The sequence below is a fragment of the Dama dama genome, chromosome 21, assembly GCF_033118175.1.
Source record: "Dama dama isolate Ldn47 chromosome 21, ASM3311817v1, whole genome shotgun sequence".
Classification (NCBI taxonomy): domain Eukaryota; kingdom Metazoa; phylum Chordata; class Mammalia; order Artiodactyla; family Cervidae; genus Dama; species Dama dama.
This window is the reverse complement of record NC_083701.1, coordinates 78,419,201-78,445,985: the sequence shown is the minus strand read 5'-3', so window position 1 is coordinate 78,445,985 and position 26,785 is coordinate 78,419,201. Positions and strand designations below refer to the sequence as shown.

Below are 26,785 nucleotides of genomic sequence, written 5' to 3'. Positions count from 1 at the left end.
TTACCAGGTCAGGTTATCTGGAAGCAAATTCCAAGATGGAGGCTTATTGCAACAAGTTTATTGCGGGAGCTCCCAGGAACAGCACCTATGAGAGTCAAGCTGACTTAGCAGAGGATGCAGGTGACTGGAGCCATCCTGGGAAAGGACGCGGGGAGCTCCGAGATGAACGACAGACGGTCCTTCAGAGACACCCCAGCGGTGCTGGGGAAGCAGGCTTCATACACTCAACCACATGTTCCCTTTCGACTAGAGTCTCTTCAAGTGTCTGTGAATTTTCTCTCAGTAGCTTAGTCTTTTCTTTAATGCTCTCTCTCTCCTTTTCCCTTTTAAATTGTTTTCTTTGGCGAGCGTATTTAAATGCGCTGTCTTAGCAAATTTCAACTGTACAATGCAGTGTTACCAATTGCATTCACCAGGCTGGGAATCACTTCTCCACTCTCCATTTCTCTATAGTCAACTTTCCTTTTTTTAGAGTCCACATATAAGTCACACCATGCAGTATTGTCTCTGGCCTATTTCAGGGGGCATCATGCCCTCCAGGTTCAGCTGTCTGTCACAAGCGGTAGGACTGCCTCCTCTTTTAAGGTGGAGTGATACTCCATCGTCACATACATACATCACATCGTTTGATCCATTTACCTCTTGACAGACACTGAGGCTCTTCCCATAGCCTGACTGTTGTGAATGATGCTGGGCAGCGCCTGCTAGCAGAGGGCTCGGCCCAGAAAGGGACCAGCTCAGAGCTCCTGCCCCCCAGGCCCCCAGCGGCTCAGTCTGGAAGGCGTCCACAGCAACCTCTCCAAGTTTGCATTAAAAACTGAAAAAGAGATTGCCTTGAACCGTAAGCTAAGTCAGAGGAAAGATTCGAGGGAAAAACAAACAAATGAACGAAGTGGGACGGCCAGTATGTACAGTGACCGCGGACTGCACTGCAGTGGTGATTTCTGCTGTTTCAGGACCCTGGACTCTGAACAGGGTGAGCTATGACGTGTGTCAGGAGCTCCTTCCCCGGGTGTCCAGGCTTGGTGTGCATTCACATGCGGGCCCAGGTTCTTGAGCCCAGCAGGAGAGGATGCCCTTATTAACAGCCGTGTGGGATCTCGCGATCAGAACGTGCGGCTCCACCAAGGGGCCGTGCTTCCGCCTTCTCGGCCCCCGGGCGCTTCCGAGGGCGGCGCTTGGAGGCAACGTTCCCGCGGCTCAGGCCCGGCTCCACAGGGAGCCCTCTGGCTGACGTCTCGGGAGGCGCCGAGGGCCTGGGGCTGAAGAGCCCTCTCCAGTAGGCGGTAGGCGCTGTCTCTCCAGGGTGGCCAGGGACCCGTTGTGAAGTCGTATTCCGAGGAGTCCCGCGCTCCGCCCTGCGCCTTCTTGCGGGGGAAGCCCACAGTCACCCAGGCAGCCTCCCACACATTTATGCGTTCCCTTTTCTCCCAGGGAAGGGCTCTCAGGAGGCAAAGAGACGTCGGCTGACTTTTAGACACCACGCGCTCCTCCGTCAAGTGGAGAGGACCAGCCCAGGGTGGCAGAAGATTCCAAGTTTTATCATAAATCGTGGTGCTGGGACTTCCCTGGCGGTCCACTACTTGAGACTCCACGCTCCCAATGCAGCGGGCATGGGAAAAGAAGGGCAAAAGAGAGAGAGAAAGGAAGGTACTTTCCAACAAGAGGGCTGAAACGGGAGCCAGCAGGGGCAGAATCCGGAGCTTGGCCAGGCTGGGAGCGAGGGGAGTCTGTCTCCATCATCCTCTTTCCCGGTCCTTTCACAGAAGTCCTCACTTGGCTTCCTGTTCCCCAATTTCCCATTTAAACCCAAGGTGCCCAGAGCCCTTATGCTTCTGCCAGTGATTTTTTGGGGGTAAGTTCACTTCATTTGAGCGGTTCTAGAGGCTTAGGAACTCCAAGCCTTGGGGGCTTTCCAGGTCTCTAATGGACTATTACATACTAGACTCTAAAGGGATAGAACAATGCATATTGTGAAAATGGATTGTCAAGTTTCCTGGTTTGCGGAGTTCATGGTTTAACCCATTACCAGCTCGCTCTGGCATCTGGACAGCTTAATATAACATGCATTTTATCCAACAACGCTGTTTCATGTGTTCATACTATCAGTGGGCTTGACTGCAGGCAATCTATATGAGGTGCTGTCATAATGGATATATGGGGTTTTGTCTCCCAGAATGACTCTTTTCTTTGGGGAAATGCTGCTTCAAACTTCTGGGACTCTTGATTAATGGCGCTCCTGTATCTGCAGCACAAGAAGGGCATGATGGCCCAAGCAACCGGTGATAGCAGTGCATCCGTTTGTTCATGAAGGTTGGTCCAGGGGTGGTCAGGTGACACCTTGAAATTCTGGGGCAGGATATTTCATCCTGGAGCAGCTGGAAACATCTTTTTCTGTCTTGCAATCTGTAAGGTCTGATGACTCTTGACACCCCATGGACTGCTGCCTGGCGGGCTCCTCTGTCCGTGGGATTTCCCAGGCAAGACTACTGGAGTTGGTCACCATTTCCTTCTCCAGGGGATCTTCCCAACCCAGGGATCGAACTTGGGTCTCCTGCAGTGCAGGCAGACTCTCTACCACTGAGCCGCCTGGGAAGCCGCTACTACGTATGCTTGTGCAAATGAAGCCCTCGGAAGAGAAACAGAAAGTAGAGAAAAGCATCAGCTACACAGAGAGAGAGACCCCGGCGGCCTTCAAGGCTCTTCCCTTGCACAGAGATGAGCAGACACCCAGTCCGCCCAAGGCAGCCCAGTTTACGTTTGCTCCGGCTTAGCCATTGACGTCTCCCTTTCATTCTTTTTTTTTTTTTTTTTTGAAAAAATAGCATTGCCAGCAAATACATATGAAGAGAAACACTGAAAGCAGTTTTCAGACAGAGGGAACATTATTCCAAAAAGAAGCATAGAAGTAAAAGAAGTAATGATAAATATCAGAAAAGGCAAATATGTGGATAAATCTAAATTACTATTGACTATGTAAAATAACAACAATAAATCCTTATGCCTTCTAAATATCTGAAATTCAAACACATAATAAAAATAATATAAAAAGATGGAAAAGCATAAAGATGTTAAAGTATAAGTTTCTAGGATTGTCAGGGAAGTGATTAAAATACTAATTTATATTAGACTTTAATAATAGATATTGTAATATCCACAGTAACTGCTAAAAGGATAATAAAGTAATATTTAACTGACAACCTAATAAAGAGTGCATGTAAAACACTAAAAATAATAAGTTTATTTTTTTTTCTTTTTTTTTTTTTATTTATTTTTATTATTACAGCAAGATCCTCTATGACCCACCTCCCAGAATATTGGAAATAAAAGCAAAACTAAACAAATGGGACCTAATGAAACTTAAAAGCTTTTGCACTACAAAGGAAACTATAAGTAAGGTGGAAAGACAGCCCTCAGATTGGGAGAAAATAATAGCAAATGCAGAAACAAAGGATTAATCTCAAAAATATACAAGCAACTCCTGCAGCTCAATTCCAGAAAAATAAATGACCCAATCAAAAAATGGGCCAAAGAACTAAACAGACATTTCTCCCTTTCATTCTTGAAGGGTTCCAGGTGGGAGACAATTTACATAATCACTGCTCCTATTGCAGTGTGGTTAAATAAAGCAATAAAGTCCTTTCCCCTCTTTAGTTAGTTCAAACTGGTTTTCTGTCATTTGCAACCAAAAACATCCTAGCTGACCTACCACTCTTTTCTAAGTAATCAGGAAATCTAATTTCCTCAACTTAACTGGCTTGAACTCTTTGGCAGATACCTGATTCTCCATCTGGTCCTTGGCCTCCACCTGTTTTGTGGAATTGAAACCTGGTTCTTCCAAGCTCCCCCAACCGCCTCATCCTGAACCTGCATGCCTTTACCCCACACTTCGCCACAGGTCATCAGAGCCCGCAGATTGCGTCAGAAGGCTCTGGGGCCAGGCTTAGAGAAGAAAAGATCCCGGGTAGGTTCATGAGTGTCAACTCTGTTTCCCATGCATGTTTATTCTGCTCAAAGCTCAAAGTCCTGGAAGAGGGTGTTGTTTAACCTGGATTTCTTTCATTAGGGGAAACTAGAGCACCGTAAGAGAATCTTATCATAACCACACGGGATGAGGGAGAGACTGTTCACCTCCAGAGTACAGGCATTGTTCGGGAAAAAGAGGGCCAGGAAACCAAAAGCATATTCAACATTGTGTATATGATAAGGCTGTTGGGAAGTTTTGCCAGCTCTTAGTATGTCTATCCCAATGAGAGCTGACTGAGCTCTTAAAATGCAGGTGTCTAGTACTCAGAAACATTGGAGATGAGGCAGTTGATCTTTCTTGAGAAACTATGAATTCCAGATCTGACTACCCTAAGTGATAATGGAGCCAATCTTTACGTATTGTGCATTTCCTTCATTTTTCAAAATATGTATTTATTTTTGGCTGCACTGGGTCTTAGTTGCAGCATGTGGGATCTATTACTAGTTCCCTGATCAGGGATTGCACCCGGGATCCCTGAATTGGGAGTGCGGAGTCTCAGTCACCGGACCACCAGAAGTCCTCTACATGTTGTGCATTTCTGTAACCGGTGATCATGACACGCAGTGTTGGCTGGCATCCTCAGGGATTCTGGTGGGGCTCCTCTCTGTTCTCACTCTCGTGTCTCGTGTCCACCTCACTGTCCTGTCTGTGAGGCGTCCTCTCGGCCAGCATCACAAGGACGCGCAGTCTCCAGACTGAGGCGCGCTCCCGACCCCGTCTCTGCAGCACCCTGTCCCCTGCGGGCTTCCAGGCTTGCGGTGCACTGCCCTCCGTGAGGCAGGTCCCCCCGTTCTGAACAGTCAGCGCGGCCTCTCTAGCTCTGTCCTTTGGTCCTCTCTCCGCACCATGCGTGACCTAGTAAAGCCCAGGGCTAACATCGTTCAGTCCAGGTTAACCCCTGAGACCTTGCACTTCGTCACTGACTCATGCAGGAGGCACCCTGACTTGTGGGTCCCAGACTGATGTAGGATGCAGGAGAGAAGAACACTGGCCTTGGAGTCCAGCTCACCTGATTCGTAGCCCAGGTCTGCCATTGCCGTCATCATGCAAACCGGGGACTGAACCTCCCATAGCCTAGTGCCCTGTAGTTGGGGGCCCCACCTTCTGGGATCTAATGCCAGATGATCTGAGGTGACTCTGATGTAACAATAACAGAAATAAAGTGCACAATACATGGGGCACACTTGAATCATCCTGAAACCATCCCCACCTCCACCCCATCCATGGAAAAATTGTCATCCACGAAACCCGTCTCTGGGGCCAAAAAGCTGGGACCGCTGCCCTGTAGCTTTCCTACAATTCCACACGGTTTTGCAGGTTTGTTTCGTGTGTGAATATTTACTTTTGCCTTATTTGGTAATAAATTGATTTCAGATAACTAATTTAGATAGTATTTGTTTCCCTTCCCTTCGTATCATTGTATTAGTATTAGAGTAAGATGATCTATGCTACAATAATAAGCCCTCGAGTCTCAGTGGCTCAAACACTGAAGCCTGTTTTCTGCTCATATGTGACTCGGGACGCCCTCCTCCATGGATGACTCGGGTCCAAGCTCTCTCCGTCACGTGACCCGTCTAGTGCCACATCCTTCACGTCCCGCTCCACAGAAGGGGGAGAAGGACTGCTTCACAGAATATTCTCTAGGTAGCCTTGGAAGAGGCATCTATAACTTCTTCCCACATGGCTTTGGCCAGAACTGAGTCCCACCGTCCCTCCCAGATACAAGGCCAGCTGGATAATAGACTTTCATTGTGCCCAGGAGGAGGACTCCAGTTTGGTGATCAAGCGTCTAGTGAGTCCACCACACTCACTTCCCTGCTGGTACGTGCAGAAGTGTGAGGTTACTCTATTTTTATGATGGTAACTAGAATGATATTAAGCCAGACATATAGTCAGCTCTTTACCTGGATTATCTCATTTAATTTGATTTTCACAACAACCTCATGAGTGTTTTGAGGATTTAAGAGAAGTGCTGTGGAGATGGCCAACAGTTATTCATTTCGTGTGCTGGTGCATTTCACATTCCCCAGGACAGCTGTCTGAGTGAGGGCACTAAGACAGCACCTCGTAACGTCTTTACCGTCTATGTTTGGAAATGAAGCATTTTGTTATGGAGTTGTGTGATAGGGATGGGAGATTTACCAAAAGGAGTCTGCTCATATCTTCGGTGACAAGACACAACAGTTTGGAGCGAACATGAAGCCGACAATTCAGGGCGTGAGAACAAGCCTCCCTGAGTCTGTGGTTTAACTGGGGCTGATGCGCAGAGCCACGGCCTTGGTTCTGTTGTTTGTGGTCCAGCACGCATCCACAGCAGACGCAGCCTCTCCCCACGGCTTCTCCGGGGCGACTTCTGTGGAGAGCTTTTACCTCCACACTCGTGTTGACGCTTTCCCCCTCCCAGCCAGCATCCCAGAGACAGACTTCAGCACTCAGTAACTGCTGGAAGAGCCTGCTGGAGGCTGATAAGGAGAAATAACAGATTTCAAGTCAAAATGGGGAAGGAAAAGAGTGAGAAAGTCAGTTGGTGTCAAGGAAACAAAAGGCAAGGTGGATCAAAAGGAAACAGCCTTGTACTCCAGCTCACGGTCAGCGTACATTCGTTAAAAAGGAAGCTTTCCTTGAACCTAGTCTGGACACTGCTGCTGCTAAGTCGCTTCAGTCGTGTCCGACTCTGTGCGACCCCATAGACGGCAGCCCACCAGGCTCCCCCGTCCCTGGGATTCTCCAGGCAAGAACACTGGAGTGGGTTGCCATTTCCTTCTCCAATGCACGAAAGTGAAAAGTGAAAGTGAAGTCGCTCAGTCGTGTCTGACTCTTAGTGACCCCATGGACTGCAGCCCACCAGGCTCCTCCGTCCATGGGATTCTCCAGGCAAGAGGACTGGAGTGGGGTGCCCTTGCCTCCTCCGAGTCTGGACACTAACCATGAAGAAACTCTTCACCACGAAAGGGCACTGGATGAGAAGCTGTGCAAGCACTCTTTTCATCTTCTGCAGTAGAATTCCCTCCAGGGTGGCAGGGGTCAGGGGTGGGGGAGACTCCCGCCGGCACATGAGAGGAGTCTGTGTCCCTCCAGGGGGGCCTCGGCCCCCAGAGACCCACGATTGTCCAGCCCCACCAGTCTCGCCTGGCGCACCAATGCATGCTTTGTTTCTGGACTTGCTGCTTTTCATAGACAGAGGCTGACATCACCCAGAGGCGCCACCACAGAGCTGAGGCGGACAGAAGGCATTCCAGAGGAGTGAGGACAGGGCACCCCAGACCCTCGGGCGAGCATGGCTGGGGGCAGTTCTGCTGCTTCACAGCCTGGGAGCTGCAGTCAAGCAGCCCCCTGACAATCCCGTGCGTGTGTTAAACAGCCCAGCGTCGCCGCTGGGCTTTCTCCTCCTGGGGACCAACAACCTTGCATTATTCACAGCCCCTTTCTCTCCTAAGAAAATCTATCAGAGTAACTTAGCTAGGATGTTGGGGGAGCCTTCCAGAATCAGATGACATGTTCCCATTTCTCAGTGAAAACTTCAACACATTCTTTTTTAAAACTATTTATTATTTTTCAGGTTTTCGTTGCTCCTTGGGCTTTTTTCTGGCTGGGACGAGCGGGCTGGCCCCTCTCCAGCGGCAGGCCCAGCTTCCATCCCGGGGGCGTCTCTTGTTGCCGAGCACAGGCTCGAGGGTGCTCAGGCTTCAGTAGTTGCGGTGCTCAGACTTAGTTGCTCCAAGGCATGTGGGCTCTTCCCAGACCAGGGATCAAACCTGCATCTCCTGCACTGGCAGACAGATTCTTAACCTCTGGATCACCAGGGAAGTCTGACACAGTCTTCTTGACTTCTAATTCATGTACGAAAAGCACAAGAGATCCAAGAAGGAAGAGTTTGTCAGGGATGGAGAGACAGCAGCAACTCTCACAACCTGCATCAAGATGCAGATCTCATTCACACATGTGTATGCACACTGGAGCGTGAGTGCGAAGTCCAGCTGTATCACCAAGCTCTGGCCTTGTGTTCTTGATGGAGGCTATAGGGGAGGCAGAGGATCAGAAGGAAGGGTGCAGGTGATGAGACACCGTGAGATGCATTAGAAAGCGGTTACCTGGGACGAGGTGCAGACAGGAAATAAAACAGTGACATGCATACGGTGCTTAACGTGGGCACGGCACACAGTGGACATTCAAGAGCTCCCACTGCTGTCAGGGAGAAGCTTTTCCTAGAAGCCTGGAGTTCGGAGATTTGCCTTGATTCCTTCTATGGCGGGTCTGTGACCTGAACACCCCTGTAAAAGAAGGCACTATATACATATGTACGCGATGGACTCCTACGCAGCCCTGAAAAGGAAAGGAGTTTTGCCATTTGCAGCAACACGAATGGACTTGGAAATACGTCAGATAGAGAAAGACAAATACTGTGTGATGTCACTTTCGTGTGGAGTCCAAAAGGCCCAACCAACCAGGGACGATCACAAAACAGAAGCCGACGCACAGACACAGACAGCAAACCAGAGGTGACCGGGGGCCAGGGAGGCGGGAGGTGCAAGACGGGCGGCGGGCGTGCCCAGGCATGCCCACTCCCGGTGCCCCGGGGGACTGCAGCCCGCCAGGCTCCTCTGTCCACGGGATTCTCCAGGCAAGAGCACTGGCGTGGCTGCCATGTCCTCCTCCAGGAAGGCTGGGGTAGGGGATTACCACAAGAAGAAGTTCCCTTTATCTCTCCCTGTCCTTGCTGTAAATTGACTTTCTCCTGGAAAGATGCCATATTGAAGGCCTCCTGTGCCCCAGTAGATGTCAGTCTGACCTTACAGGAGGACCCAGGGAAAACTAAGACACACACACGCCTGCTTCCAGGGGTGAGGGGTGCTCTCCATGGGCCATCTAAGAAACAGGAAGGAAAGAGGAGGCAGTATCGAGACTTCGAAACCCACTTCCGTCTCAGGACAGTACACTGTAAGTTTGAGATTTTTACAAACACACACTTTTATTTAACAAACATTAATTATCAGAAGGACTGATGTTGAAGCTGAAACTCCAATACTTTGGCCACCTGATGCGAAGAACTGACTCATTTGAAAAGACCATGATGCTGGGGAAGACTGAAGATGGGAGAAGGGGGCGACAGAGGATGAGATGGTTGGATGGCATCACCGACTCGATAGACATGAGTTTGAGCAAGCTCTGGGAGTTGGTGATGGACAGGGAGGCCTGGCATGCTGCAGTCCATGGGGTCTGAAAGAGTCAGACATGAGTAAGCGACTGTACTGGTAGTGAAACATGAGGGAAGGGGGCAGGGCACAACCTTTAAAAGAATGACATACCCATAGGATATGACAAAAGCTGGTTAGAACTAACTAGATCCAAGATGGAAGAAGATTTGACTTCCAGTAGACCCTGAGCCTCAATTATAAGCTCACTGTAATGTATTAGCATACGGAATGACACAGCCACCAGTTTGCAGCCAACCTAAAAGGCCAAAGGGTGCACGGTGGTCCAAACCCTGGAAATCCCCACCCCTTGCTTGAAATAGAATAATCCACCCATTCATTAGCCTATAAAAACTAACCATGCCACATCTAAGGCCTTTTTCCCTCGTGGCCCAGCTGGTAAAGAATCTGCTGAATCCGCGTGCAATGCGGGAGGCCTGGGTTCCATCCCTGGGTTGGGAAGATTCCCTGGAGGAGGGAAAGGCTACCCACTCCAGTGTTCTGGTCTGGAGAATTCCATGGACTGTATAGTCCCTGGGGTCGCAAAGAGTCGGACACGACTGAACTGAACGTAGCTCAGTTTTGAATATATTCTATGTGACCTCCAGCGACGCGCAGGGCCCTGTGGGCTCCTGGTCAGGGAGGGCTTTCTGTCTTCCATTTCTTTTAGGCAAGACTCCAACCTCCATGACCTTCCCTGAGTTCCAAAGGGCAGAACAGTTGCTAATCAAGGGAGGAGCAGTCAGGAAACAACCCTAGGCAAGATTACAGGGACAGGAGAAGCTGGATTAGGACCAGGTCACCTAGACCCTAATCTTATCAGCAGCTCCACCCTTTGAAACTTTGCAGAAGAAAGAAGAAAGCCAGACTGCTGATCCTCATCACACACCCTGCCTGTGTGTGTGCTGTCAGGGTCCTGCCTTTGCGACCCCATGGACGCGGCCCCCCAGGCTCCAGTGTCCATGGGATTTTCCGGGCAAGAATACTGCAGTGGGCTGCCCTGCCCTCCTCTGGGGGATCTTCCCGACCCAGGGATCCAACCGCGCCTCTCACGCCTGCATTTGCAGATGGGTTCTTTACCCCTAGAGCCTCCTGGGGAGCCTGCCTGACTATACAGCCTGTCTGTTCTCCAGCGAGGCGGGCAGAGTTCTTGAAGCGCTAGCCTACTGTGTTCCTTTGCCTGTCACAGTGAAAAAGTCACTCTTTCTTTCTCCTCTGTAACTCTGTCTCAGTATTCCTGTTTGGCATTGGTGCACAGAGAGTCAAGATTTTGACAACACCAATAATTCTTGCCTCATAATAATCAGAGCTGTAGCATGGTAAATGTTTCAGAAACATCCTGGGCGTTATGAAGACACTGATGTAATATGTTAGGATGACAAACTACTTCTCACATTTTTCGTACTTTAAACTTTATGAGCTTTGCAGCAAATCAGAATTCTCAATATCATTGACCAAATAAACATTTGACAAAAATTAAGAAGTTTCAGAATTTGGAGAAGATACTGCTCAACATCTATCACTTTTATATTTCAGATGGGCAACTACTTTGGTTCAACCACTTTGAAAGGGAGTTAAATGTGACCTCGTAAAGTCAGTATTCACATGCCCTCTGACTCTCCTAAGTGGATTCCTAAGAAAAACTCCTACACTTGTCCCCAGGAGATGGTACCAGGCTGTTCATAGTAATCCTACTTACGACAACCACAACTGCAACAATGGGAGCAACCCAAATACCCGATGACAAGAAAATAGACAAATAAACAGAAAATTCAGGAAGCCATAAACAGTGAATTATAATTATACACAAACATCTAGATGAATCTTAGTAATATAATCCTGAACAAAAACAAGCAAGTCCCAGAAGTCTATATAAAGCTGGATGTTCTTTTATTACAGTTCATTAAAAAAAAAAAAAAAAGCAACACAACCACCCAAACAATGATTAAGAACAAAAAGAACAGGGACCTCCCCGGTGTCAGTGGTTAAGACACCATGCTTCCATCACAGGGGGCACAGGTTCAATCCCTGCCTGGGGAACTAAGATCCACATGACACATGGCATGCTCCCTGCCCCCACCCCCAAAAAAATGAACAATGGGGGGAGTTCCCTGATGGTCTAGTGGTTAGGACTTAGCGCTCTAACTATTGCCTGGCCAAGAAAAAAAGAACAAGAGAACGGTAAACAATATTCACCATCACGCTCACCTTGGGTAAGGGAAAGTGGGGCAGGATCGGGACAGGACAGCACGTAAATATAAGGTTTTGTCACTGTTGCTCTGGTTCTGGGGTTGGATGGTGGTTTGTGCATCGACCCCAGGATTGCATATTCCCCCCTCTCTATAGAGAGCAGCTTTCCAGAGACGGCCTAGACGTGACTCGTGAAGCTGAATGCCGGGTCCTGTCTGCTCAGTTTTGTATTCCTAGGGCCTATGTGATGTTGTCTAGTCACTAAGTCATGTCTGACTCTTTTGTGACCCTGTGGACTGTAGCCCCCAGGCTCCTCTGTCCATGGTATTTTCCAGGCAAGGACTCTGGAGTTGGTAGTGATTTCCTTCTCCAGGGGATTTTCCTGACCCAGGGATCGAACCCCTGTCTCTTATGTGTCCTGCACTGGCGGGAGGATTCCTTACCACTGAACCACCAGGCAGCCTTATACATACTGCCCAGCGAAACACAAGCCTTCATGAGGCTTGTGAATGAACGAACAAGGGAATAAATGAATAAATGAGAGAAAGAGGTAACGTTCTTTTGGTTAATATTGAGTGTAGTCTGGATAATCACTCACTTCCTTACTTATACCCTACATGCATTGAATTGTGGAACTGATTTCCTAATTAGTTGAAAATAAAAAAATAACATTATTTCAAAATAGCAACCACATAGCATTTTCCCATATAGACTATTCCATCAGTCAGTTCAGTCGCTCAGTCGTGTCTGACTCTTTGTGACCCCATGAACCACAGCATGCCAGGCCTCCCTGTCCATCACCAACTCCCGGAGTCCACCCAAACCCATGTCCATTGAGTTGGTGATGCCATCCAACTATCTCATCCTCTGTCGTCCCCTTCTCCTCCTGCCCTCAATCTTTCCCAGCATCAAGGTCTTTTCAAATGAGTCAGCTCTTTGCAACACTCATCAATAACTGTGTAGGGAGAAAATGATTTCAAATCAAATACAGTAGAGAAAAAAACTTTTTAATGCACTTTTCTTTTTTCCCCAGGCAAAAGAGCTTCAGAAAACATCCATCATTAAGTAGTTCTACAAATGGCACTTTTGGTTACATTAGAGAATTAGATACCAGCCCCACATGTTCTCTCTGATAAATTAGCTGTAGATCAGCTTTACAATGCAACTCTTTCTTAGGATAAAAAAATGGTTAATTTGTTCTAAAGAAAAGAAAAGCTGAAATCCTAAAGGCATTGTTTTAAAAATTTAACATTTATTTCATGCTATACTGTCTATTGTTATATTATAATTTTAATTATTTTGCTATAACTTTTAAGAAACAGAAAATAAATTTCAACCTAATTTAAAAATAAACATATATTAAGTACATATATTAATGCATTCGACAATACCATATGGTGACTTTGATTATGAACTTCCTTTTGGTACATGGTAGATTTGTCCTCTTGGTATTGAGCTGAGGAAAAACATATTATACCTGAAATTCTTCTTTGAATGAGTAAAACCATGGTCAATGACACCAACAGACTCCAACCAATTTGCAAAACTGAAATGATCTTGGGCTATTCTGATCATGGAACATCAAAATGAAACACGATTAATATTCAACAGGAGAGAATACTTAACATTATCCAAACAGATCTTGAAAGCAGATTATTTTCATGACATATCTGAAAGGAATGAGTATTTGGAAAAGTGAGGCTGTATTTTGGACTGAGAGCAGTGATTTTTAAACTATTAATTGTTACCACTCCAATGCATTCACCTTTTATAAGGTAGTGTGAAGTTGGTCGTACCTAATCTACTCAAACATGGATCTCTTCTTCATGTTACCCACCATTTCTCAACCAGAAATTTATCAGTTCCTACCATTATCTGACAGAGATTAATAAGAGAACATCAGAAAGCAGAACCAACCCAAAGGGCGGCTGCATTTTTCTCTCTACAGCAGAATCAACCAACATGGCTTTCGAATCAGCGCTGACTGCACATCTTATGCTAATGACTTGACGTAAAGCGGGTTCTGTCTCCATCACTAACACGCAGCCAGCTGGAAAACCAAGCGTGTCTTCTCTGGGGACAAACTACGTCATTGCAGAGATTCTCCACGAGCGATCTCAATTCTCACACACAATTCCCCAAAACGCAGACACACACACACGTAGGACACAAAAGTTCTTTGAAATCCTGCTTCCTGCTAATTCAGAATAATTCTTGGTGTTCCGTTTAGGAATGGAGTTTCTAAATTTTAAAGCAGTTCAACTGTCAAAATACCATACAAAATATTTACTTTTTAATATGCTATGATTTAACAACTCAAGGCCTGAGTTAAAAGTACGTATCCTTCACCTTCAGGGATACAGGGCACAACCGTGTGTCATCCCCACCCCGCCCTCCACGGCGGGGGGGGCTACACGGAAGACTCGGGACTGCGGGGAGGGAGGTGCTGGACCCAGGCCCGCCCAACAAGACGGCTTCACGCCTCAGCGAAATGCAAAGGGCAAACCCGTGCTCTGCGTGGCTCCACGCCGCACTATGGTCTTAGGATTTCCTGACTCTTCAGTGTTCACTGGGTGTGGGCCTTTGTTCACAACTGTTGCACTTCTACCCAGCGGGTGGTCAGTTATTGACATCTGAGTGCTGAAGTCTTTCAACAACTAGGTAACTCCTTAGGCCTTTATTCAAAAAGTAGTTATCTACGACTCTGGGTGGATTAAAAACAGCCAGACTCTTGGCAGCTCCTCCCATCACAAGGGGGAGTCTGCTTTCTGACCTCTTGGTTCTGGGCTAGCTTTGTGACTTGCACTGGCCAAGAAAAGGCTATGGAAGGGACACTGTGTGACCTCCGAGCGTGTCCACAGAAGGGTCTGCAGTTTCTATGCTTCCTCTCTTTTATCTCATGAGACCCAACAGGGAGACTGGGTCAGCTATGGGGAAAGACCTTGTGAATCCATCAGAGGAGTCTCAGCCACAGCTCCAGGCCACAGCCAGACAGAGTCAGCCAGCCCCGAGCATCGGCCTCTCTGACCTCAGATGCGCGTGTGAACTCAGCCAGGACATCAGGCTGTGGTCGGTCCCTGAGCACAGCTCTGCCCAAAACACCAACCACAGGCTCCCGAGTGAATCAGCAGCGTCAGAAGCTACGCTGTGGGCTGATTGCTCAGACAGCAGAGGAGAGCTGACAGCCTGCTCTGTGTCAGGAAACATGCTAGGCGAAGGCAACACCTGGGGAGCGGGACTCAGTCCCGGCCTGCAGACGCTTAGAGAGAACTCAGGGAGACAGACGAGGAACAGGACCATTTCCTAGGAAATGTCAGCAGTGCTGGGATCACAGGAGGCTGGTGTATGGGGGGTCCCTGGGAATTCAAGAAGGGCATCCATCCCAGAACCAGGCTGCTGGCAAAGATTTCTCAGAGGGAATATCTAACACAACACCTCAGGGGAGTTCATAAGACAGACTGTTCCAGGCAAAGACAGAGAAAGAAGAACATTCCAGGGAGGAAAAGCCGTGTGTGCAAAAGCTGGAGAAAGCGCAACAGGGTCCTCTGGGAGGGGAGCGTTCACAGGGTGAGGATACAGCGTGGGCTGGGACCACAGCTCAGAGGACGCGCTCCTGAAGCAGAACTCGCTGGCGTCTGGGCTTTAAGCTCAGGGTGGTGGGAGCCAAAGGCTTCCCTCCCTTCACCTTAATACCCCTTCCTTCACCTGGGTCTTCATCTGAGCAAAGACATCAACGCCACTCTCTGAATCAAGGAAAACTCTCCTCTGCTGCTTAGGCTGGCTGAAGGGATGTGGAGATGTGCCAGCGTCCCAACAGTCATCAGGATGGGAGACAAGGAGCAGGAGCAGGCGAGCGGATGCCATTCCCGGAGGCCTGCCTTCTTCTCGAGGCACCCGTGAACACCCAGGCCCAGAAGGCATTTAGGACGACCTTTTAAAGAAAGCCTGATGGTTAATGCCTCCCACTTACTGTTAAGAGTCCGGCCTTGATGAGCCCGTCTCCTCAGCGGTAACACCGGAGATGACGCCGCCGCTGGCCGCCCAGGCACAGTGCGAGTGCGGCAAGGGGCCAGAAGAAGGCGTCACGGACAGTCTCCAGGGGGTACGGGCTGGGGGGACAGGGCGTCCCCATGAGACCGAGCGTGTCTGAATCCAGCCTCTGTCACCAGGAGTTCCTGCCACTGTGGGGGCTTAGAGACCACTCCTAAACTTGCTCAGACTGAGCTTCCAATCTGAAACACGAGGGCGATTCCAGCTGCCTCGCGGGTCGTGATGAGGATGAAGAGAGAGCACAGTGCCTGGCACGTGTATAAACGCACGGCAGGGCTTCCCAAGGCCGGCCGACAGGACTCACGCCAGCATCCTACGTTACTGCAAAACCCTGCTCTCGGCCTAAGGCTACAGACGAGAAGAGCTGGGTTACCAGAAACACAGACGTCTGACATCTTCAGCACGGCGTGTCCACTCCACCAGCACCACCACGTTACAACCCATCACTAAAAAAAGGCTGAGGCACAACACTCATATTTTGTTACTACGTGATAAGAAAGTAGCCTTGTCATTTAGAAAGTGTTATATGAAAATAAAAGGAATTGAGCACTCCCTGACTTCCTAATTTGGCACTCTGAAAAACTTCCTCTATACACCAAGCTCCAAAATGCATCCTCTTCAAGACAAAAAAAAAAAAAAAAAGAAGAAACATGCATATGTACAAGTGGGCGAGAAAGTTACAACACAAGAAGGTGCTTTTGGTGAAAAGCAATCCCACCAAATAAGCAGCATGTCATGTCCTTAGAATGTGTCACACTAGAAGGCTAGTGAAAATTCAGGCCAATCAGGCAATGCAGTTTCAAGTTTTATCACATATGGGCCAAGTTCTAGGATACTGCACTTCACAAGGGACAGCTTCGGAGTGAAATCTTGCCAGAGGCATGATTTTGAATTATATATGTACATACAAACTTGTCTGTTTTGACATTCAACATATTCAGAATTATTTCTAGAAAGCTGCTGTTGCTGATTGACAGAACGATTCAGGCTCAGAAAGAGAAAACAGCACATACAGTTTTAAGTAATTATCTCTCTTTCTATCCCACCCACGTCATCACAATATTTTTGCTCTTTGACCACTGCCATAATTGAAAACACACATTAAGTTAGAAGTTGATGCTAAAGGCAGGAATTAAGAAAAAGTAAAAAATGCTTCAGAACCTTCAAAATGCCAGCTAACAAGTACTATTCCTTTGGATGTTGCTTTAATTTGAAATTCAGTGAAATTGAGATCCTCTAATCAACAGATCCATGCTGGTTTTGGTGAGAGTACTACTTACTAGAAAAACTACTGCGTTGATTCCCACGAGGGCGATTTTAGCACGTTGCTGTTCTGGCGAGAGAAGCATCTCAACAACTTTTTGTGAACCAAGACCAAAATCAATGGATGAGACCTATAGATGGAAGCTGAGTAAGGCAATGCAACTATGTGGGGAAAAAAAAAAATTCTGCGTCTCAAACTTTTTCTGCAGCGACAGAAGTTGTCTTTTTAACTCTTTCCTTGTTTAGAGACGCACTCCCCGGTCCTCCCACATTCAGCAGGGAGTCTGCAGGGAACGCGATGAAGACGTGTGCGGGCGGGCGGAGCGAAGGTGCGCGGTTCGGGTCAGGGTTAGGCGAAGGTCCGCGCTCCGCCGCCAGCCCGCGCCGGCCGTCGCGCGCCCGGGGCCCTGCCCGCCCGGCCCGGCCGCGCTCAGCACTCCAGCTCCTCCATGACCTCCATGACGATGGTCCGCGGCCCGGTCAGAATCAGGTTGCTCACCGTGCGGTAGTCGACGTGCAGCACGTTCAGCCCGTTCACGGAGACGACGAACTGACAGACCTGCAGGACAGACAGAGCGCCGCCTGAGTGCGTGGGGGCCCCGGCGAGCGCGCTGCGCTTCCCGGAGACTCACACGGCGAGAAGCACGGGCGAGGCAGGCAGGGTCCGGGCCGCCCGCGCGTGCGACCTAAGAGGGTGCAGAGGAACGCATCTCCAACGCAGGGGCAGAGTCACAGACGCAGAAGACAGGCACGGTTCCCAGGGCAAGCGGCGGGGGCTACGCTGGAGACTGGACGAACAGACACACACGGCCGCGCACGGGGCCTCCCAAGCGCGCTGGTGGCAAAGAACCTGCCCGCCAGGCGGGAACCACGGGAGACTGGGCTTCCACCCCTGCGTCGGCAAGACCCCTGCAGGAGCAAACGGCACCCCACTCCAGCGCTCTTGCCTGGAGAAGCCCATGGGCAGAGGAGCCTGGCGGGCTATAGTTCATCGGGTCGCAAAGAGTCAGACACAACTGAAGCTATTTGGCACAGTAACACATATAAAATAGGCGAGTGTGTAGCACGGGGAACTCGGCTCAATTCTCTGTAGTGACTTAATATGGGGGAAGAATCTAAAAAAAGAGCTGCTATATGAATATGTACAAGGGATCCACGTTGTTGAACGGCAGAGACTACACAACATTGTAAATCAACTATACTCCAATAAAAATAAAAAAAAAACTAACATATTTATTTATTTTTGCCACACTGCACAGCATGTGGGATCTTAGTTCCCCAACCAGGGACCGAAACCAGAGCCCTCTGCAGTGACAGCAGGGAGTCTTAACCCCTGGACCATCAGGAACACCTGAGACCGAGTAATTCAACGAATTTGTTACCAGGGGCGTTAACCTCAGGCTCTAACCCCCCCTTCCTGAGGGAAGGCAAGCTGCAGCTGCTGAGAGGCGTTACCCTAAGGGGAAGGTCTAATCATGCCTACGGAGACGTCGATGGCACCCCACTCCAGCGCTCTTGCCTGGAGAGTCCCATGGACAGAGGAGCCTGGTGGGCGCAGTCCGTGGGGTCGCACAGAGTCGGACACGATCGAGCGACTTAGCAGCAGCAGCAGTCATGCCTAATTTTCGCCAAAAGCGAAAAACGAGGATTCACCAGAACTGGTTAAGCTGAAGCTGAAAGTGAAAGTCGGACAGTTATTTCCACCTCTCTGTGACCCCATGGACTGTAGCCCACCAGGCCCCTCTGCCCATGGGAGTCTCCAGGCAAGAACACTGGAGTGGGTTGCCATACCCTCCTCCAGGGGGTCTTCCCAACCCAGGGACTGAACTCATATCTCCTGCAGGTGAGCTCTTTACCACCCGTGCCACCTGGGAAGCCCATTCCGGTGCACACCTGCTCTCAATTATTTATGAATAAATTATGTCAGTGTTGATGACATGAAGAATGTGAAAATACTAAAACACCTGAAAATCACAATTTCCTTTTATTGTTTTCTGAGTGGGTAGGATCAATAGAAACTCAAACACTGTATTAACAAAGCTAACAAATATGAAATATAAATAATATAAGTTGTATGTCATATCTTAAATGTAAATATGAAATACAACATATAAAATACTGTATTGGTAAGTCTAAAGATACCCATACCTATTACTTAGATAAGTCAACTTGGAACATATTAAAAGGGCAGCTGTGAATCTGTGGAAAAGACACAGGATCTGGAATCCAGCGATATGGATTTAAGTCCTAGCTTCCTTTTCTGGATGATCTTAATAAAGTCATTTGTCCTCCTCTAGGCCTCAGTGACATCATTTATAAGACAGAGTTGGGCAAAAACACTTTTATCTTCACAGGTTCAAATGAATGAATTTAAAATTGCTTTGCAAATATCAAGCCCTATACCAATAGTGGCTCCAATTAACTTCTTTTCCTTTAAAAATATCTTTTTTTCAAGGTCATATGTAAAACCAAATGGAATGTACAGAGTGGCAAGAACAGTGTTTATTTACTCAATAGACAAGGGCTGTTGTCATAAACCTCTGTATCCTCCACTCAATTTACAAACTACAGTGTTGTTCTATACAAGAAGAATAATTGCTGTTTCTCCATTCCCATTTCCACAAACCTGTCTCGTGAATTCAGGGCACTTTTTTTTTTTCCCCAAAGCACATCTTGTACAGAATCAGCAGTTCTCAACCATGGTTGAAGTCAGAATCACCGACACGTGAGCAGGAGCAAACTACGACTAATTTGCAGGACAATTTAGTGCTATTGTAATGTAGATGCTTGCTTCTTGGAAGAAAAGCTATGACAAACCTAGACAGCATATTAAAAAGCAGAGACATCACTTTGCTGACAAAGGTCCATCTGGTCAAAGCTATGGTTTTTCCAGTAGTCATGTATGGATGTGAGAGTTGGACTATAAAGAAAGCTGAGCACCAAAGAATTGATGCTTTTGAACTGTGGTGTTGGAGAAGACTCTTGAGAGTCCCTTGGACTGCAAGGAGATCCAACCAGTGCATCCTAAAGGAAATCATTAATGGGTGTTCACTGGAAGGACTGATGTTGAAGCTGAATTTCTGATACTTTGGTCACCTGATTCAAAGAGCAGACTCATTGGAAAAGACCCTGATGCTGGGAGGGATTGAGGGCAGGAGGAGAAGGGGACGACAGAGGATGAGATGGTTGGATGGCATCACCCACTCAATGGATGTGAGTTTGAGCAAGCTCCGGGAGACAGTGAAGGACAGGGGAGCCTTTCGGGCTGCAGTTCATGGGGTCGCAGAGTCAGACACGACTCCACGACTGAGCAACAACAATGTAGACACTTGCTAGAGCTGTGTGTTTTCTGCTCCAGCATATTCAGGAGTCAAGAATGAGAACTCCATCCCCTCCCGATCCAGAGTGCTGACTTCAGAGCAAGGCGCTTCTTTCCTGCAAACGGATGAAGACTCTTTCTGTGTCATCCAAGGAGAGGGCAGAAGCTGCCGGGTGAGCCTACACTGGAGAGCCCTTCTCAGGCTCGCGACGGTGAGACGAGTCTCCCTGCCGCTCAGGGAGTCCCCGCAGCGTTTAGTCTTGGCCAGAACTGTATTCTCTGTCCCCTACGGAGTGTTTGTTTCCGTTGACCAACATTTAAAAATTAGGGAATTTTCACACAAAAATCTAGGTTTCTAGAGCACTTCGCTAGTGGTCCAGTGGCTAAGACTCCAGGCTCCCAATGCAGGGGGCCCAGGTTCGACCCCTGGTCAGGGAACTAGACACCACATTCCGCAACTAAAGACTTTGCACGCAGTAACAAAGGCTGAAGATCCTGCGTGCCATCGATGGGACTCGGTGCAGCCAAATAACTAAACAATTAAAAACAATTAAAAAAAAATTCCAGATGCTGGCCTCTTTGGAAGAGTCTGAAGATCTAACCATACCAGATGTGGATGGCCGCTGGACCACGGCTCCATAGCTGCCCCTTTTAATGGTCCATGTTCTCTCGTTTGCTGTGGTCCTCAGCACTTCCTGTTTTTCTTACACCTAGCTGAGAGGTGTTTCAGATCTGTGATCCCTGATCTGGGGCCACCAGAGAGAAAGAGATAAGGAGAGGAGGGCTTGGTGCTTCAAAACTAATGTGAAAGTGTTAGTCACTCAGTTCTGTCTGACTTGCTGTAACTGCATGGACTGTAGCCCACCAGGCTCCCTGTCCATGGGATGTTCCAGGCAAGAATACTGGGTGGGTAGCTGTGCCCTCCTCCAGGGGATCTTCCCCACCCAGGAATCAGACCAGGTCTCCTGCATTGCAGGCAGACAGGAGGACTCTTTCACCACCTGAGCCACCAAGGAAGCCCTAATTAAACAGTCTGGGTTCCCTCAAATATCTTGTGATGTTGATCTTTAGCCTCTTCCAACTCCGTAAGAAGGTTTTTACTCAGCTAAGGTTGACTTGCTTCTTGTGTCACTTAAAATCCTCAACGATACAGAAATTTAGACATTTATTTCATTTTTTCCCCTTGAATGAGTGGAAAAAAAAAAAAAAAAAGCCTTTCAAACATGTATCCTGCTTATCTTCAAGGTAGTATTTTTAGAGTCAGGCTGTTGGAAAGATGTCATCTCTCCCTAAGTGGTCCCAACAAGTGCTGTGGTTCTAGCAGTTCCAAGGTCCTGTTACTAAAAATGTGCACAATGATCTGGAAAGGCAGGTACGCTATGCGATGTATTTGGTTTTAATGAACTTCGAACCAGCATCTCTGGTACACGATGTTCTGAAAATCAACACACATTACAAGTAACAACAGCCCGGGAGAAATGATTTCCCTACTAACATGAAAAAGCACGGACACACAGACATGTGATGACCCTGAACAGACCGACTGTGGGTCTGGTCCGGCTCCCGCCTGGGGTCAGAGCGCTTCAGATGCCTCCCCAGGTGGTTATGAACAGTCAAGTGAGGCGGTGGTGTTTTTCTTCTGCTTACAATTACCTTTATCAGATCGGTTTTCAAAGACTTGATTGCAATGCCCTCATTTCCACAGTTCACTGAAAAGAGCTCATTCCTAAGCTCCCGTAGCTGCTCTGAACTCATCTCCTACAAGGAGGACACCTTCACTTTTTTTTTTTTAACCTTTTGTTTTTACTTTAAAATTCAAATATAATTGACTTATATTACTTTCAGGTGTGCCACCATGGTGATTCGATAATTTTATACATTACAAAACGATCCTCTCTAGTTACCATCTGTCACCGTACAAAGTCATTACAGTATTTTTCACTACGTTCCCTGTACTGTACACTCAGTCCTAATTTCCAGCTAGAAGTGTGTGCCTCTTAATCCTCTTCCCCTGGTTCACATGTCCCTGTTTCCATCTCAACAGTGCTTTGGTTTTCTTTCTCTTTAAAAGAAAAAAGCAGTTTACTAATTAAAAAACAAAGCAGTGGACCAGCTGTGTTAGAGAAGTTTGCAGAAATGGAGAAACTACTCATAATTCAAGTGAATAGAACCACTTACTATTTTTGCATATTACCTTCAAGTTCTTGTCTTCCCATATATATCTTTTACCTTCACTTTATAAAGAAGGGATATGGAAGACATTATCCTTAATGAGCAAGCTGCGAGAGAAGGTGAAGGACAGGGAGCCTGGCGTGCTGCAGTCCAGGGGGTCGCAGAGTCGGACACGCCTGAGCAACCGAACTACACCATCCTTAAAGAAGAGGAAGAACAAAGCCTTCCCAAGTCTTGGGTATGTGATGTCTGAGCAGCAGGGCAGTGCAGAAAGGTTCTGGAAACCGCAGTCGGTCAGGTAGGAGGTAACAAGAAGAGGGGGCAGGACTCGGACAAGGCGGGCTGCAATCAGGCTGGATAAACACCGAGGCTGCACCCCAGGCTTTCTCCTAAGAAGGAGCCAAACCAACGAAATAACCTCGCCGCTAACTGCCCCCTGCGCCCGTGCTGGCCGTCGGACGCTCACCGCTAACCCTGCGAGCAGACGCAGTGCCCTTGGGGTCGTGCATTGCACAGGAGCCCTTGTATGGCTGGGGTCCATCACAGTCATCTGAGGGTTTCATCCAAAGTGGGGTGAGGTGTAGGACGCCCACTGCACCGGGATTGCCTCGGGGCCTTCTCTCCGCCCGGAGATCTTGTCTCCACTAGGCACTTGGATCCCTGCCACGGAAATTTCCTACGGAAGCTACTCTCAGCTGTTTTTTTCTTTCTGATCTTGAAAGAGAAAGAAGGGTTGGAAGGGAAGGCTGCTCCAGGCTTTCCCTGAAAATAATAAAACACTGAGCAAGACAGAGACCAAGACAGATAACATTTCAGAGACAGAAACAGTCACAAGGAAAAAAGACAGACCCAGACAGATACAGAAAATAATCAGGGAGAGCAGGAAACGGACGCTTGTCCAATCAAAGGAGGCAGAAAGCAGAACCAAGATGTGACGGGCAAGCTAACGCTGAAATTCCCAATCAGGCAGAATTGTCAGATGTGTCTAGAGACCACCCTAATCCAGCTCCCACGAAAAGTAGAATTCCTCCCTACAAATCCCACAAGGCATCCACGCTATCCTACTAGAACGTTCCCTGTAACAGGAAATACACTGATCAGTGAAGAAGCTTATTTTGAGCCAGTTCCATGTTAGAAGTTTCAGCTACAAATTCGGTCTACATTATTTAAGCCAACGTGTAGAAAACTGTTATTTGTCTGTCTCCGGCTGTGCTGGGTCTGGGTCTGTGCGCGCTTCTCTCTGGTCCTGGGCCCGGGGTTCTCACCGGCCGCTCCAGAACTCAGGCCTCAGCAGCCTCAGCGTGCAGGCTTAGCTGCCCCGACATGGGGCGTCATGGGGTCCTCCCCGGGCGGGCAGCGAATCCACGCTCCCTGCATTGGCGAGCGATGCTCGACCGCTGGACCGCCAGGGAAGCCCCTGTCCAAGACGTGTTTGCTGTTCAGTTGCCTAAGTGAAAATCCCATCCAAGTATAAAACAGCCGCTCTCAAGCTGTACTGCAAATATAAGTCACCTTCTGAGGGCTTGTTGAAAAAGTGAATTGTCAGATCTTATCAGCAACTCAACGGACATGAGTTTGAGCAAGCTCCAGGAGTTGGTGGTGGACAGGGAGGCCTGGCGTGCTGCAGTCCATGGGGTTGCAGAGAGTTGGACATGACTGAGTGACCTCACTTTCTTTCTTTCTTAGACTTTAAAATGAATAATAACCAAGCATAAGATGCTTTAGCTGAGATCTGTTGTCAGAGATAATATCCAAGTTGCTCAAAATGCAACACCCCAAGCAGCCAAGCCCGCCACACGCACTTCCACAGCCACTGTGAGTCACGGGAGCCAGCGTCACCATGGCAGACGCACACCACGGCCAGCCCTGCTGAGGACGAAGCCTGCGGCTCTCCCACAGCCAAAGTATCCACCCCGAAAGAAGGCGGAGGGCGAGCCAGGTTACGGAAGTCATGAATAGAGTAAGAAACACCTGAAAGCTGTTGAAAGTTTAGAAAGAAAAGAAGCTGTATTCTATTGTTCCTATTTCTTTAATGATGCATGCTCAGCAGCATCCGACTTTCTGTGGCACTGTTGACTGGTACACCTGCCCCCCCATCCCTGGGATTCTCCAGGCAAGAACACTGGAGGGGGCTGCCATTTCCTTCTCCAGGGATCCTTCTGACCCAGAGACCAAACCCAGGTCTCTAACGTCTCCTGCATTAGCAGGCAGGTTCTTTACCACTAGCGCCACAAAGCTGTTTAAACTCTGCTCCAAATTATTACACCATGGCTTCTATAATCTAACATTCAAGACTGTGAAAGCAACAGCATAAATATTTAAACAGAGCGCTGTGTTTTTATGGATGATTTTAAGTTTCTTTCCTTTGTTATCCATACCTGTGAAAGTCTAGCCACTTGATCCGTTCACCAGGGTCACTTCTCAGCGTGCAGCTTGCCAGTCCGCAAGGGCAGTGTCCTAATGGCTAACAGGACCACCTAACATTTCCAAAGTTCTTTACATGCTTGTATATTGAAGCCCGGGGCTACCTTGTCCCCTGAGTGACAGATAATCAGATCGCCCCAAATGGCCACTGATACCACATGGATACACACCTCAATACAGCGTCTAAGCACCTCTCACGCACAAGTCTCTTAGGAACAATGATTCGATTTTTCCCTCCAGCATCTTTGAAAAATGGAATAATGCTCACTTCATCATCATCAGGGGAGAAACTGATGGACAATGTAAGGGGCTGCTGCTGCTGCTAAGTCGCTGTAGTTGTGTCCGACTCTGTGCGACCCCATAGACGGCAGCCCACCAGGCTCCGCCGTCCCTGGGACTCTCCAGGCAGGAACACTGGAGCGGGTTGCCGCTGCCTTCTCCGGGTAAGGGGCCAGTTTGACTCTTTAGTGTCACTCAGGTCCTGCACGGTGGTCCAGCGGCTAAGACGCTACACTCCTGGTGCAGGGCGTCAGGGTCCTGGTCAAAGAACGGATCCTACTCGGCACAGCTAAGAGCCCGCACGCTGCAAATGCAGACCCCACACGCCGCAACTGCAGACCCCACACGCCGCAATGAAAACTGAAAACCCATGTGCCACAACTAAGACCTGGCAAAGCCAAATAAATAAATAAAATAAATACTGAAATAAAAAAACATAACTCAGACTAATCTTTACAACTGGGCTAGACCTATCAGGTCTTATGATCCTCAACCAAATTTAAATAACCACATTTATTTAAGTCTTCGGCTAGAGTGAGGTGAACAGTAACGATTCCTGGATTCAGATTTTAAAGATTCCCAGAGGAAGGGCACAAGGTGAATAAAGGATTGTATAATTACCCTTGGTAACAATGCTGCATGTAACTCAGCCAGAGACCTCCCCCAAGCCACACCATTTGCCATGGCAGTTACATCAGCTAATCTGTGCCTTTAACTGGCGTTCCCTTTCTGTTACCACGACTGTTGCTCCCCAGTGGAAACGGGCCAGGCAGACCTAGGGGCCGCCCGTGTCCTGGCGGTGGCTGAGAGTGTGGGCGTCAGGCATCAACACGGCACGGACGTTGCCACGTTCAGTGTGAGGCACTCTTCAGTTGTCTGTAAAGTTCAGCTTATTCGCATAAAAGAAACACTCCTAAAACGTGTGTCTCTGGGATCTGCTGCTTCTCTCCTTCCTTCCTGCCTCCCCGGCCAGGATTCCCCCAGGGGGCTCCCAGGTGGCACAGTGGTAAAGAGTCCGCCTGCAGCGCAGGAGACCCGGGTTTGATCCCTGGGTCAGGAAGATCCCTGGGACCAGGAACGGGCAACTCACTCCACGGACAGAGGAGCCTGGAGGGCTACAGTCCATGGGGTCTCGAAGAGTCAGACACGACTGAGAGACTAACCCACATGCAAATGAAGCATGGGGCAGTGGAGAAAGCCCTGGATTAGGAGTCAGGAGATAAACTCTCATCTCAGCTGTGCACCCAGAGAGCTGAATCATTCTGAATGTGCTACTTCACTCTCCAAGCATTAGTTCTTCATTCAATCAATTGGGCTGGCTAGGAAAAAAAAAAATGTATATTTCTTAGAGACTTCACGGCACCTTTCAGCTCTAAAATAAGAAAAAATACCAACTTGGGAGTTCCCTGGTTGCCTAATGGTTAGGATTCCAGGCTTTCACTGCTGTTGCTCAGGTCCGATCCCTAGTTGGGGAACTAAGATCCTGCAAGCCATGTGGCCCAGTCAAAAAAATTAAAGAGAAAAAAACAATGACTCCTCTTAATCAGTGATCGAACAACGATTTACTATTATAACAACTGGTTTCCTGGTTGCTTAGATGCTAAGAACTAGGCCAGGAGTTTGCTCCCGTTACATTTGCAAGGGAGACACGATTTTTAGACATGAAGTGGAGCAGAGTACAAATGAAGGAGTGTAGGAGGAGGCGTTCTCACGCGCGTAAGTGTTCTCAGCAGGTAAACAGCAGCAAGGGCAGAGGTCTAAAAGACACACGACAGGGACTTCCCTTGCGGTCCAGGGCTAAGGCTGCCTTCCAGCAGGGCGCGTGGGTTCGATCTCTGGTCAGGGAACTAAGATCTGACACGCGTGACG

The 26,785-nt window shown here is 48.4% G+C and overlaps 1 protein-coding gene across 4 annotated transcripts in view; it reads right to left on the bottom strand.

The window, feature by feature from the left end:
* Positions 1 to 5,937: 5,937 nt before the first annotated feature.
* Positions 5,938 to 26,785, bottom strand: part of DEPTOR (DEP domain containing MTOR interacting protein) — a 163,644-nt gene continuing 142,796 nt past the window's right edge. The window contains exons 9-10 of one of the 4 annotated variants that reach the window (XM_061123876.1): positions 17,222 to 17,281; positions 5,938 to 6,489 (exon numbers count right to left, since the gene is read on the bottom strand). In XM_061123876.1, coding sequence (XP_060979859.1) covers positions 6,460 to 6,489; positions 17,222 to 17,281 — 90 coding nt within the window. In that variant the 3' untranslated portion in view covers positions 5,938 to 6,459. Of the gene's footprint in view, positions 6,490 to 8,201; positions 8,299 to 12,400; positions 16,854 to 17,132; positions 17,282 to 26,785 lie in introns of those variants that run through there. The other 3 variants (XM_061123872.1, XM_061123877.1, XM_061123874.1) reach the window with 3 other exon arrangements.